The 13,118-nt window shown below is 39.0% G+C and overlaps 1 protein-coding gene across 2 annotated transcripts in view; it reads left to right on the forward strand.

The window, feature by feature from the left end:
* Nucleotides 1-12,903, forward strand: part of ABCC4 (ATP binding cassette subfamily C member 4) — a 224,509-nt gene extending 211,606 nt beyond the window's left edge. For both annotated transcript variants that reach the window (XM_034758263.1, XM_034758264.1), the window contains 2 exons: nt 4,230-4,364; nt 11,626-12,903. In XM_034758263.1, coding sequence (XP_034614154.1) covers nt 4,230-4,364; nt 11,626-11,733 — 243 coding nt within the window. In that variant the 3' untranslated portion in view covers nt 11,734-12,903. The remainder of the gene's footprint in view (nt 1-4,229; nt 4,365-11,625) is intronic.
* The last annotated feature ends 215 nt before the right edge of the window (nt 12,904-13,118 follow it).

A 13,118-nucleotide genomic window follows, 5' to 3' on the forward strand; every position in this document is an offset into this window, starting at 1 on the left:
GGGCAGAAATAAATTATAATCACATGCACTTTGCATATTAAGATGGATCGATGTCTTCCATTAACTTTAAAGATTGCCTTTCATATAGTCCTGTGGGTGATCACCAAGATCCTATCTTGTAAACTCGTACTCACATGAGTTATTCTTACTCAGGAGAATAGCCCCATGAAAGTAAATGACAAGATTAGACATAAGAGTCTGACTTTCCTCAGCTTTGCTCCTTGTGTAGTCATGTATACCAGGGCAGAATGAGTGCAAAGTGGGTAAAAAATGCTGCCAAATCAAAATGGTTGCTTTTACACTCACTTTGCACAGGCGTAAATAAATGATGCACAAGGTGCAAGGTAGTGGAGAATCAGGCCCTAATTTATATACCACTACTTTGGGTTTATAAAGCTTTTTTATCCAAAGATCTCAAATAACTTTACAAGCAGTTCATAATGCTTACAACATCCCTGTGAGGCTACAAATAGTGAAACTGAGGCACTGAGAAATTAAGTGATTTGTCTTAGGTGTCAGATAAAATCTGTGTCAGCACTTACACTGAAATCAAGATCTGACTTCAGTCTAACACCAACACCTGCCTGAGCCTCCATGCTTATTTTACTCCTGTCTGATCTTGCTAACTGAGAGTCTGTCTGGCTTTTCTGGACCAAATTCAACAGGTACAACTACCTGGGAAAGTAGTAGTCTGGGCTGAATTTAGCCATATTGCACGGTGATATGAGTTACACTTTGGATGTAATTTGATCAGAAGATAAGTGTCAGTGGTTAAGGGCCAGATTCTGTATTTCTTACACTGAGTAGCAGCTTATTTTGCGCATAATGATATTGATTTTAATAGGTCTAACTCTTGGAGTAAAGTACTACTCATTCTGAGTGTGACTTTTGGCCAAAGTATTTTATTTATTTTGATTTTTATATTTGGCTACTTAAAGAAGTGTGCCTATCTTTTACTCTAGGCATTCATGGATTATTCTTAAATGTATAAGCACCAAATAGACCATACGTATAGCCCCCCTCTCCTTTAACCATTAATCAGTATTCATATCTACTAATGATAATCCAGCAGTGAAAAACGTATTTTAAATTAAGAACTCCCACCGCAGCCTTCCTGTTTCCTCACAGCTAGCCTCGCATGCTGCTCCAAAGATTGATAAACTAAGGCTGTTGTAAACTAAAGTAGAAAGTGAATTCCAAAGCTGAAGAGTGTGTATGGATAATGCCACATCAGCTGCTGCCCTCTGATACTGGGGGCTCCATCTCATCTGTCCTCTTTGAATGCAGCTGTGGCAATAATATGGCTCAGGAGAGATGCAGTCTTGCAGGAAGTAGCTCCCAGGCCATTTAGGGCATTTATAGGTCAAAAGCTTTCAATTTTATCCAGTAGTTTGTTTTTTGTAATGTTCACAAAGTTCTTTGTAGCTTTAGCACAATCTGTATTCCATAATAGTATAAAACAGTATTTTACATAGGAAATAGCTTCATTTTATCTACATAGTTCTTCACGAGAGAGAGAGAGAGAGAGAGAGAGAGAGAGAGAGAAAGCGTCCTATATTTAGAGAACATGCTTTGTCTTTGATTTCATAAGGAGAGGTTACATAATAAAGTGCATATTCAAGGCACCTAACTTGGAATGCCAAATTATAGGTCATCTTAATTATTATGTACGTACTATATATATGATAGATTCAATTATCCTTAAATGCTTAAGAAAGCTGCATTTAACTATGATTTACTGTAGTAAATGAAAGATTGCAATGAAAATTATGTTTTTAATTTATCCTTAAATATGCAAATTAATAATGATGGGTGTAAGAATATTGAAATATCTGCATGTATAATTAATACCTGCCTAGGTGACATACTTTGAGCATTTATTATAGAGTAAGAGTGATTTATGAGCTGTGTAATATAACTTGAGCTTGAAAAAGTTTTCCATTAACACTTTTTACATCCATACACATAACAGTACTGGATATATATTGTTCTCTAGAGGAATTCATTGCATATACTTTGCATTTTTTTTACTATAGAAGCTTTTTTAAATGGAAAAAAGTCTATGGCTACTTCTCTGCAAACTGTTTTTGTAATAATTGCTGCATATGATCTTGATTATCATATGTTCAAATATAATGTATCATATTATACTTCTAAATGTATAAAACTGGTACATTATAATTTAACTGGTAGCTTAGAGCTGGGAGTTTGAATTTCCCAATGCTAGGTCCAGATGTTTAAAACAGATTAGCAGAAAGAATCAACAATGCCTAATTCTTACATGGGACTGCCACACGGATCAGTCCATTGGTCCAATTAGTCCTGTATTCTGTCACTGACAGTCACCAGTACTAGCAGCTTTAGAGAAAAATATGAGAAACCCAACAGTTCTGGAATTACCTATTTCATGGGCCATTTCCTCCTAACCCCTAAGAGTAAGAGTTTGACTTACAATCTGAAATATGACAGTTTATATTGCTTCCTACCTTTTTTTTAGTATTTATTATTATAATTCTGTATGTTCTTGTTATCCATATAAACATCCAATCCATTCTTGAATCATCCTAACCTCTTGGCCTCAATGATATCTTGTCACAATGAGCACTATAAGCAGGTTAGACGTTGTATGAAGCAGTTTCCTCATCATCGTTTTGAATTTGCCACCATTCAATTTCAATGAGTGTCCGCTGTCTTGTGTTATGAGACAGGGAGAACATGTCTTTGAGGTACCTTCTCCATACTACTTTCTATTTTGAATACTTTTATCATGTTCCCTCTTATTCATCTCTTCTTTAAAGTAAATAATCCCAACTTCTTTAACATCTCTTCATATGAGTTTTTGTCTCTCTAATCATTCTCATCATCTGTCCCTGTCTTCCTGCTGTATCCTTTTTGAAAACTGAGTACAGTATTCCAGGTGAGTGCATATCATTGATTTATATAATAGAAAAATATTTTCTATATTATTTTCCATTCAATTCCCTTCTGCATCCTAATATTTTGTTTGATATCTTGACTGCTACTGTACTTGGATATAGTTTATACACCATGATATCCAAGTCTTTTTCCTGAGTCATATAATTAATTTAGAGCCCAGTAGAGTATATGAGTCGTTAAGTGTTCCATCCAATATGCATTACTTTGTATTTGTCAGAATTGATTTTCATCTGCCATTGTGGTGCTCATTCATTTAGTTTGGTTAGGGTCCTCTGAAGTTGTTGACAGTCTTCTCTGGTCTAGACTTACCTGAATAATTTTGTATCATCTACAAGTTTTGCCACCCCACTACTCACCTCTTTTCCAGACGACAAATAAATATATTGAACATCAGTCTTTGTATGGAACTTCGTGGTATCCTGCTTTTGCCATGGTAAAAATTGACCCTTTATTTCTACTCTTTGTGTTCTGTCTCTTAGTGCTTTCCTTCCTGAGCATTGAACATTCTTTGTCTCTAGTACCGTGCGTACTTAGTTCCTTCAATAGCCTTTTGAAAGTCCAAATAAATTGTCAACCAGTTCTCCTTTATCTACTGTGTTATTGATGCATTTTAAGAATTCTAATAAATTTGTGAGGCATAATTTTCCTTTGCAAAAGCCAAGGTGGCTAGATCCTTAATTTATCATGATTTACTAAGTACTTTATAATTCTATTTTTAATTATCATTTTGATCAAATTACCAAGGAAAGTAGTAAGACTTCATAGTCTGTAATTCCCCAGATCACCCCTTCAGTATCTTTTAAATATATATATATATATGTACAATATTTGCTACCTTCTAGTTCTTTAGCAGAGTGGCTGATTGTAATGAGAGACTGCACATTTTTCCTAGCAGCTCACCGACTTTACTCTTAATTTTTTTCAAAATTCTTGAGCGTGTACTGTTGGCCTAACGACTTGTTGCTTTTTAATTTATGAATTTTTTCTAGCACTTCTTCTTCTTTTAACACCTCTGTCTCTGATAGTACCTCATCTTTATTATGAGTAAAGAATAGATTCAGGGTAGGTATCTTCCCAACATACTCCCTGGTCTAGAAACAGAAAATATACCATGCTCCCACTAAAAGGATATTAGAATATCCAACCTTCAATCCATATAATGCATTTTAACATTAAATCAAAGAATACAGTCTAAAAAACCCACCTACCATCCCTACTATTGTAGTGAATTACCTATAATATGTTGTTTCAGAATTTCATGTGTTAATAGGTGTGTTGCTGCTGATTAACAGGTTTTAGATGCAGGAAGACTAAAAGAATATAATGAGCCATACATTTTGCTACAAGAAAAAGAGAGCCTGTTCTACAAGATGGTGCAACAAGTGGGCAAGGCTGAAGCTGCTGCTCTGATTGAAACAGCAAAACAGGTAGTTTTAAAAGAAGTTGTAATTAAGTTTGTCTCTATAGTCTTATTTTTCCCAAGTTAGCACATTCCGTATTAGAGCAGGCCCCATCCACTCCTGTAGTTAAGGTCTATCAGCTTTTCAATTCTAAACCCTTATATTCTATGCTTTATTACATCTGTATGTGTTTGTGCATATATTCATGTATAAATAATATAGTGTGTGTCAGAGTATGTTATAGACATACATCACTCACAAAAAAATGACCCTGAAAGAACATTAAGGTTGTGAAGTCAAGCACTCAGGAGTTAGACAATGACAAAATTAAGGTTGCCCATGCGACCGAAATTTGGCCCCCTTGTGACACAGCTGTTAGTTATATGATCACTTATTATCTTTTCCTTGCTCAGTGCACAAGATGAATGGTGCTCATTGAATGAGTGGCTGTTCAATATTTTGCTTTCTCTTCATTGCTCATTGTATGGTTCCAGGCCTTATTTATTGCACACTATTCAAACCAGCTCTGAATAAAGAATTATTAATTTCCTCGTGAGCTTTTCTATGACGCTTAACATTACAGCGTCTGAGTGCTTCACAAACATTAACTGATTTATTTCCACAACACCCCTCTGAGATGAGGGGGTAGTATTATTCCTACTTTACAGATGGGGAGCTGAGACACAGAGACATAAAGATCAAGTGTGTGTTAGTTTGGGGTGCCCAATTTGATAAGCCTGCAACCTGATTTTTTTAAAGAATTTTGCATTGTATAGCACTTTTTGTTCTGAATACAGCTCCCACTGATTTCTGTTGCAGCTGTGAATGCATAGCATGTCTACAAATCAAACTCCAGTTCTCTCAAATTGGGCACCTAGGAGATGAGAACACACAGTTAATGACCACCTCTGACAAGTTTGATTAAGTGACTTGCTCAACACCACATAGGACAGGTGTGGGCAAACTTTTTGACCAAGGGCCACAGCTGATATGGAAATTGTATGGCAGGCCATGAATACTCACGAAATTGGGGGTTGGGGGTGGGAGGCGGTGAGGGCTCTGGCTGGGAGTGTGGCCTCTGGGCTGGGGCCAGAAATGAGAAGTTCAGGGTGCGGGCGGAGGCTCTGGGCTGGGGCAGGAGGTTGGAGTGCAGGGGGAGGAGGGTGCGGCTCCAGCTGGGGGTGCAGGCTCTGGGTGGGGCTGGGGATGAGGGGTTGGGGGTGCAGGAGGTGCTCCAGCCTGGGACTGAGGGGTTTGGAGGGTGAGGGGGATCAGGGCTGGGACAGGGTGTTGGGGCACGGGAGGGGGTCAGGGGTGCAGGCTCCGGGTGGCACTTACCTCAAGCAGCTCCTGGAAGCAGCGGTGGGTCCCTCCTCTGGCTTCTACACGGAGGTGTGGCCAGGCAGCTCTGCGCGCTGCCCTGTCTACCGGTGCCACCCCTGCAGCTCCCATTGGCCATGGTTCCCAGCCAATAGGAGCTGCGGAGGCAGCACTTGGGGCGAGGGCAGTGTACGGAGCTCCCTGGCTGCCCCTACGTGAAGGAGCCAGAGGGGGGACATGCCACTGCTTCCAGGAGCCGCGCAGAGCCACAACACTCATGGAGCAGGGCAAGCCCATGACCCCACTCCCCAGCCAGAGCGCCGGAGCTGGGAAAGCCCTGGACCCTGCTTCCCAGCGGGAGCTTTAGGGCCAGATTAAAATGTCTGAAGGACCGGATGTTTGCTCACGCCAGACATAGGATCTCTGTGGCAGAGGCAGAGATAGAATCCCATTCTCCAGATTGTTGTTCAACTGTCTTAACCATGAGACTCTCCTCTTTTTCTGCAATACCTGCCTCATTCACTATACACCTTCCAACTTCTGCAACAAACAGGGCAGGAGTCCTACAGACAACAGCCTCGTTCAGTACACAACCCTGCTTTATTCTCAGAACAGGCCCATCTTGTGCACTGAATGATGCAGGGGTCCTATGAACAAACAGTATTAAAGAGCGTACTATAATGCATATGACGAAGGGGGAGAATTAAGATTGCACAGGCAACTTTATTGTGATATTTCCTAATTTCTTACTGTTTGACTTTGCAATCTTAACATTAAGGTGGTTTTTTGTATGTAACTTCCTGGATTTTTAAAAAAGCAACCTGAAAAATCAAATTCCATCACATGGAATTGTATGGTCTCCTACACAGTAATCCGACTGTTCCAGAATCATAGAAGATTAGGGTTGGAAGAGACCTCAGGAAGTCATCTGGTCCAGTGGTCTCCAAGGCGGTGCCTGTGGGTGCCATGGCGCCCGCTGGGGCATTTATGTGCACCAGCCTACTGACAAGGGAGTGCTTCTGCTGGACAACCCGCCGCCAAAGAGCGCGGCTGCCAGACAACTAGCCACCGAAATGCCGCCAAGAAGCGGCAACGCCAAGAAGCATTGGTGGTATTTCGGCGGCGACACTCTCGATGATGCCGCTTCTTGGCGGCATTTCGGTGGCTGGTCGTCCGATACCCGCCACACTCTTCTGGGAACATGAATATGCTATTGCAACAGAAAGGTTGGGGACCACTGGTCTAGTCCAACCCCCTGCTCAATCTGAATCTTTAGATCTACCACTCAGACCTCTGGTGCTTCAGCTACTCCTTTAGCTCATCTCAGTAGTACGTTGTCATCTTCTGTGTGGGCCAGCCACTGGAGATAAATGCAGCACAAATTTTGCCAGCTGGTTATACAGCTATTTGCTGAGTAGAGAGGAATATTGACTCTGGAATCATGGTTTCTATTCCAGATTCTGAGGGGACTTTAGTGGCTTTAGTGACAGACACTTCTGCCCCGACCCCTCCAGCCTGTCCTTGTCCCAGTCCCCCACCCCTTCAGCTCCACATCCCAGTATTCTCTCTTGATCTTTCTCACAGTCTCTTTGCTATGATCTCCAGGCAGCCCATCTGCCCTGGCTTCTGACCTGTGCTAGATGACTTCAGTACAGCTGAACCTCTTTCCTCCTTTCCACTACCCCCCAAATGTGTGTCAATGAAGAAAGGAGTTTGCAGTTTGCTTCAGTGACTCAACGCAATGGTTGCTGCATTCTTATCAAGGCAGCCTGGCTTGCCAAACTATGCTGCTGGCTTTCCCCATTCCCTGACAGCAAACTAAACTCCAGCTCTGGCTCCCTTGGATCTTGCTGCCTAGCTTCATAGAACAGTATGAGGAGCATGCATTAGAATCCAATTTGTGGAAGGCTGGAGAGCACTGGGTAGGCAGCATGGCTGAGATTCAGGAAACAAAATGGCCGGTGCCTGGCTGCAGCAAAGTGGAGAATTGCGTAGTAAAAATAGGCAATTCTTTGACATCTTGGAAAAATGGAGTGATGGCATTAAAGAGTCCACAGATTTCAATGAACAGGGCACATCATGCCCCTCAAGGTTATTGTTTCTGGCTTTCTGTAGATGCAGGAAGAGACCAGTGCACAAGTTCACACTTTCAGGGTTTTCTTCACAGCAGTGATGTCTAGAACAATTTTTTTTAATTTTTACAAAAAGAAAGGGGAGATTCAATTGGAAAACAATTTAGCAGCCAGGGGTGTATTCTGCAGCGACTTCTACAGCTGCAGAGTACACAAGGCCCTATTGATAATTATGTGTACTAATTAACAGGTTTATTGAATGGCAAAAGCAAAGCAGATCTTACATTATAACTCCCCTGTGTAGCACCAATTTCAGAACTCTGGAAACAATTCTTTGTTCATGATCCCAGCCAGAATGTATTCCTGAGCGTGCTGTGTTTCCCAGGATGTTGCATGGTGAATCATATTTTGATACATTAATAGAGAAAAGGGTTCATCATATTCTGTATGGTCATTATATAGAAAACCAAAAAAAAAAAAAGTAAATTTGATATATCTGGAATTTATAGAAATTATGTTTAAAGAAACCAATTAAATGTATATAAACAGAATTAAAAGTTCTAAATCAGTGTGTGTCTACAAAGCTAAAACCAGCTTCATGGGAAATTAGGGCTCAATCCTGCAGAGAATGGACAGGCTAGAGCCAAGGCTCTGAAACTGTCATCTGCAGAGAGTCTGACCACATGGTGATGTCTCCTTTTGTTTCCAGTTGCAAAACTGCATTCAAAGACAGCTCAAAATATGTAATAGAATTGCCTAATAGTACTTGTCTGTGTAATCACCTGTTGTTGACACAGGAGTGTTATGTGATTGTATACAGGAGGGGAAGAGATCCATGAACCAATCTCTCTTATGTGGTTCATGCTGTGAAGCAGTTTGATAACTACTGGGCTAGAGGGTAGATACAAGCTTAAGTATCTGCTAAGGGAGCAGAGCATGGTACTTGTTAGCTCCGCATCCAAAATATGGGAGTAAAGAGAATCTCAGCAACTGCTCAAAACTACAGATTATGGCACAGTTGTGAAAGTAGCAGGAAGCTTAACTTGGGGATTCCTTTATTAGTGTCCCCTGTGCTTCTTGCACACTAACACAGGATGTGTTAGAAGAGCTGATCATAATGGCTCCTCTTTCTGTTGTGATATGTTTGTTGTTGTGTTCTCATAAGTTCCTACTGTGGTTCCTAAGGCTTTCTTATACCCCAAACCAGCTGCACCTTAAATAATGGTAAGAATTGGATTGTAATCTTTTTCAAATCATATACTTATTTGACAATGGTTTGCCTTACTTAAATGGTTCAGCATGTGGCTTTGTTGCTGATAGGCATTTCTGAGTTTTGCATTGACCTTGCTTGAATCCTGCAGCAGAGCATACACTGGCAACAAGTTGCTGCAGGTTACAGGAAGTTTTATGGAGCAGTAGAGCAGCTGTGCATCTAATTTAAATGCATGGAATGCACACTTTAGCATCGGGGCCAAGATTTTCATAAGTCACCAGTGATGGAGTGTCTTTAATTTTGACTGTCCATCTTGAGATAATTTAAAGGGGCCTAATTTTCCGAAAGTGCCCCCCTTAGGTGTTTCAGGTTAGATATCCAAGGATGCAGGCACTCAAGTTTAGTAGTTGCTTTTGAAAATCTTGGGTCAGCTTCTAACACCTCCCTCCTCCAATTCTGCCCATTTCAGCCACTTAGCAGTCCTTATTATTTTTCTGCAAATCTAAAAGGCAGCAACCCTGGCTTAGTATGATGCAGCTCAAAGTCCACCCTGCTGAGCATGCTCAGTCTGAGTGCTGTGCGACACTGCTCAGCCACCTCCACGCCTCTCTGCAAGATTGAGCCCTAAGTGAACATTGTTGTTATTTATGTTCAATTTAAAAGGAGCTGTTAGGAGATCATCATAAGAAAAAGAGAAATAATTGTCAGACGGAATAACGTGTTCATTGAGTTTAGTTTAGTTTACCCCACTGCTGCACACTCAACAATGATTTGTTCAGATACATAAAATTTACCATTTGGACTCCAATCCTGATGTCAAGGGACGTTTTGCTGCTGACTTCAGTGGCACCAGGAGTAGGCAATTACTGTATTAACAGCCTTTGGATGTATTGATAAAAGTAAAATTTTTGCTTACAAATATATATTTAAATATCAGCTATTGTGCATGCACAGTCATTACTTTTTAGAAGTTTGAATGCCATTTTGGTCCTGTTAACGTTAGTGGAAGACCTGCCTTATGTGAGGCCTTATGCACCTTCCACACTTGAACTGTGGGCATTCCACATCTTGCAGTATCAGGCCCAGGGGAAGGATTCCCATATACTTACAGTGAGATGGTTGAAAAGCTACTGTCACTTCATTGTATCCCCCGGTAATGTGCTGAGGTTTTCTATTACCTTTCCTTAAGAAAATTCACTGTCAAAAGCGACAGTAAAAGTATGTTAAAATTATGTCTTAAATCAGTAAAAAGATGGAAATGCACTACTAAGGCTCTAACCTCGAATATGTAGATGAAGCCAGGAACTAGAATAATTTTCCTCTAGTGCACCCCATTGTGGCTGGTTACTGGAGAACGCTTGACTTCCAGTCCTTTTGTTGATTCAAATCATAACCTTAATATTCTTTGAAAATTGTACAAATACACTGCAGTAGTGTGTGTGCCCACAAAGGGAGACATTCATACATATAGGAGGGTTCGTATAATATAGCTATTTCTTTTTTATATCATATGTCCTATACATTTATTCATATTTGAAAAGAACATAATTATCAGGCAAAGCTAACTTTGTTGACAGTGCCCCCAAAATATAAATAGGAGAAATGTTTCACAAGCCATATTCAGGACAGTTTGAATATGAGACCTAACTTGTGACACGTCAGCCTCAGAAAGATAGCGTATTTTCTGTTTTTTAAAGACTCAAACAAAACTTTTCACATTCTTCTTTGAAAAAATTACATTTGAAGTCCTTTTTCACCCAAACACATTTTCAGATAAGAGCACACAAGTCTTGACATTATTTCATTTTGTTATGCGCATCTGTCAAGGAACAGAGATATGATACAGCTTCTAAAAACTGATGATTGTGGAACAGTGAAACTTGACAGCATTTCATTTCCTTTATGTTCTGATTATACATTTATCAGGAAACCTGTATCTCTTCTAGTTCAGCTAGAAATTGGTAGAATTCAAGAACTCAAAGGCTTGGCAAAGAACTGTCCTATTATTTGGTATCATCTTACGTTTTAGAGAAGTTGCTTGGTTGAGTCATTGTTAAGGCTTTTGCTTCTCCTTTCATTATTGTGGTACACTATCCAGAGATCACATTTCTATAGGCCCTATAACTGCTCTGCAGCACAAATTAAACGCTGGGATATTTCATACATATACTGTGAAGTTTCAATGGTTGTCAATCATAGTTTGTAAAATATAAGGATTACAACCTGATATTAACATCCAAATCCATTGTGTTCATTTTATGTGTGAAAATGAGAAACCCTTGTGCAGACTCTAGATTTCCCAGCCTCTTTGTCATCCTGTTTTTAATTTATCTCCATGTTTTGAGCCAGTAAAATAATTTTACTTATCTGTTTAATGCAAAATGATAAAATATATCTATTGATCTGAATTATCAGAACTTGAGTGGATCTACAGGTCATGTGAGGATTCAGTTACACTTTATTCTGATCAGAGAGCAAGATCAGAGTAATTTTACTAATTCCTCAATGAGTAAGGAGCTATTTCTTGAATTTTCTTAAATTAAAGTTCCTGTTCAGTTTCCTTAAGGAAATTAATTTCTGTGCTTACATTGCATTAATCTGGAGAACTATGTCTTTTGAAACTAAAAAATGTTTAACAGTGATGGGTAAAATTAATCAGTGTATGGATGTTTTCTTTTTCTAGGTCTACTTCAGTAAAAATTACCCAGAAGTTATTCAGAATGGTCAAGTTGTCACACATTCTTCAATAGATGCTGCCTCAGGATTAATCTTTTGTGAAACTGCACTGTGATCCAGCGTAGACATGATAGCTTTCTATAGAATGCAAACCGGAAATCATTTAAACTGGATGACTGACAGTGTTTAGAGTGGAGCTTTTTGCACTAGACAACAATCATATTTCATATTAAGAAAAATATTTCATCTAGCTCTTTCTTTAATTTTAGTGCAATACATTTATCATTTCCATCTAAATAAATTTCCATTGCTAAAGGAATTAGGCAGACCTGTTTTTTGTTTTGTTTTGTTTTTTGAAAGTTACATGGTAGAGACTTTCATATTTAAATCACAGATGCAGGGCATCTAACAATTCTGGGGTGCAGTTTTAGAGGTTATTAGAAAACCTGGAGTTTCTCTATTTTCCCATTTGGAAAGCATGTAAAATCAATTTGTTTAGTGTCACTTTAAAATTTGTCTTACAGCAGTTTTGATAATATAACACACCATTTTCTAATGCAGTACTTATTATATACTCCATCTTTTTAAAGCAGTTTTACAAACTGGCAGAAACAAGAACTGAACCAACCAAAAATACATTTTTATAGAGATAAGTTCACATATTGTTATAAATATAAATTTTTAAATTAAAATGTAATACAGGTATGGTCTGTGGAAATTAACGTAAAAATTTCAATTTTCCTTTGCTGAGATCCAAATGCTGAAAATCAATATCAATCTACTGTATTTTAGAAGAAAATGGTCACATTTTGCTTATATTTTGCAGTGCACCAATATTTAAATAATTTAATATACATTCCTCTTTTTATCCAGGTAATCAAAGAAAAAAGTATTAAAATAACTAGAGGAAATACTTATTGAAAGACTTGTCATCAGTAAACACTATGTAGTGGAAAGTTATCTTCTGCAAAACACATTGTGAAAATTTATACATTATTTGCATTTATTGTGCCTTAATACAATTCAAGCCAAATCTTCACCTGCAGGGTACACAGCAAATTCATTAAATATACTTTTTTATTTTACTGTTTTAAATTAATGCATTTAAAAAATTTGCATCAAGAATTCTGTTTAAGTGAAGCTTCGTGAAGTTGCCATTTCAGCTCTCATGGATAGAAAAATATCACTTGTAATTTTGACAGGTTTCAGAGTGGTAGCCGTGTTCGTCTGTATCAGCAAAAACAACGAGGACTCCTTGTGGCACCTTAGAGACTAACAAATGTATTTGGGCATAAGCTTTCATGGGCTAAAACCCACTTCATCAGATGCATGGAGTGAAAAATACAGTAAGCAGTATAAATATTACAACACATGAAAAGATGGGAGTTGCCTTACCAAGTGGGAGGTCAGTGCTGGAAACTGGACACCATCAAGTTAGGCCTGAATAAAGACTGGGAGTGGATGGGTCACTACAAAAAGTAATTTTCCGTCTGCTGATAC

This window comes from Trachemys scripta, chromosome 1 (genome assembly GCF_013100865.1).
Source record: "Trachemys scripta elegans isolate TJP31775 chromosome 1, CAS_Tse_1.0, whole genome shotgun sequence".
Lineage (NCBI taxonomy): Eukaryota > Metazoa > Chordata > Testudines > Emydidae > Trachemys > Trachemys scripta.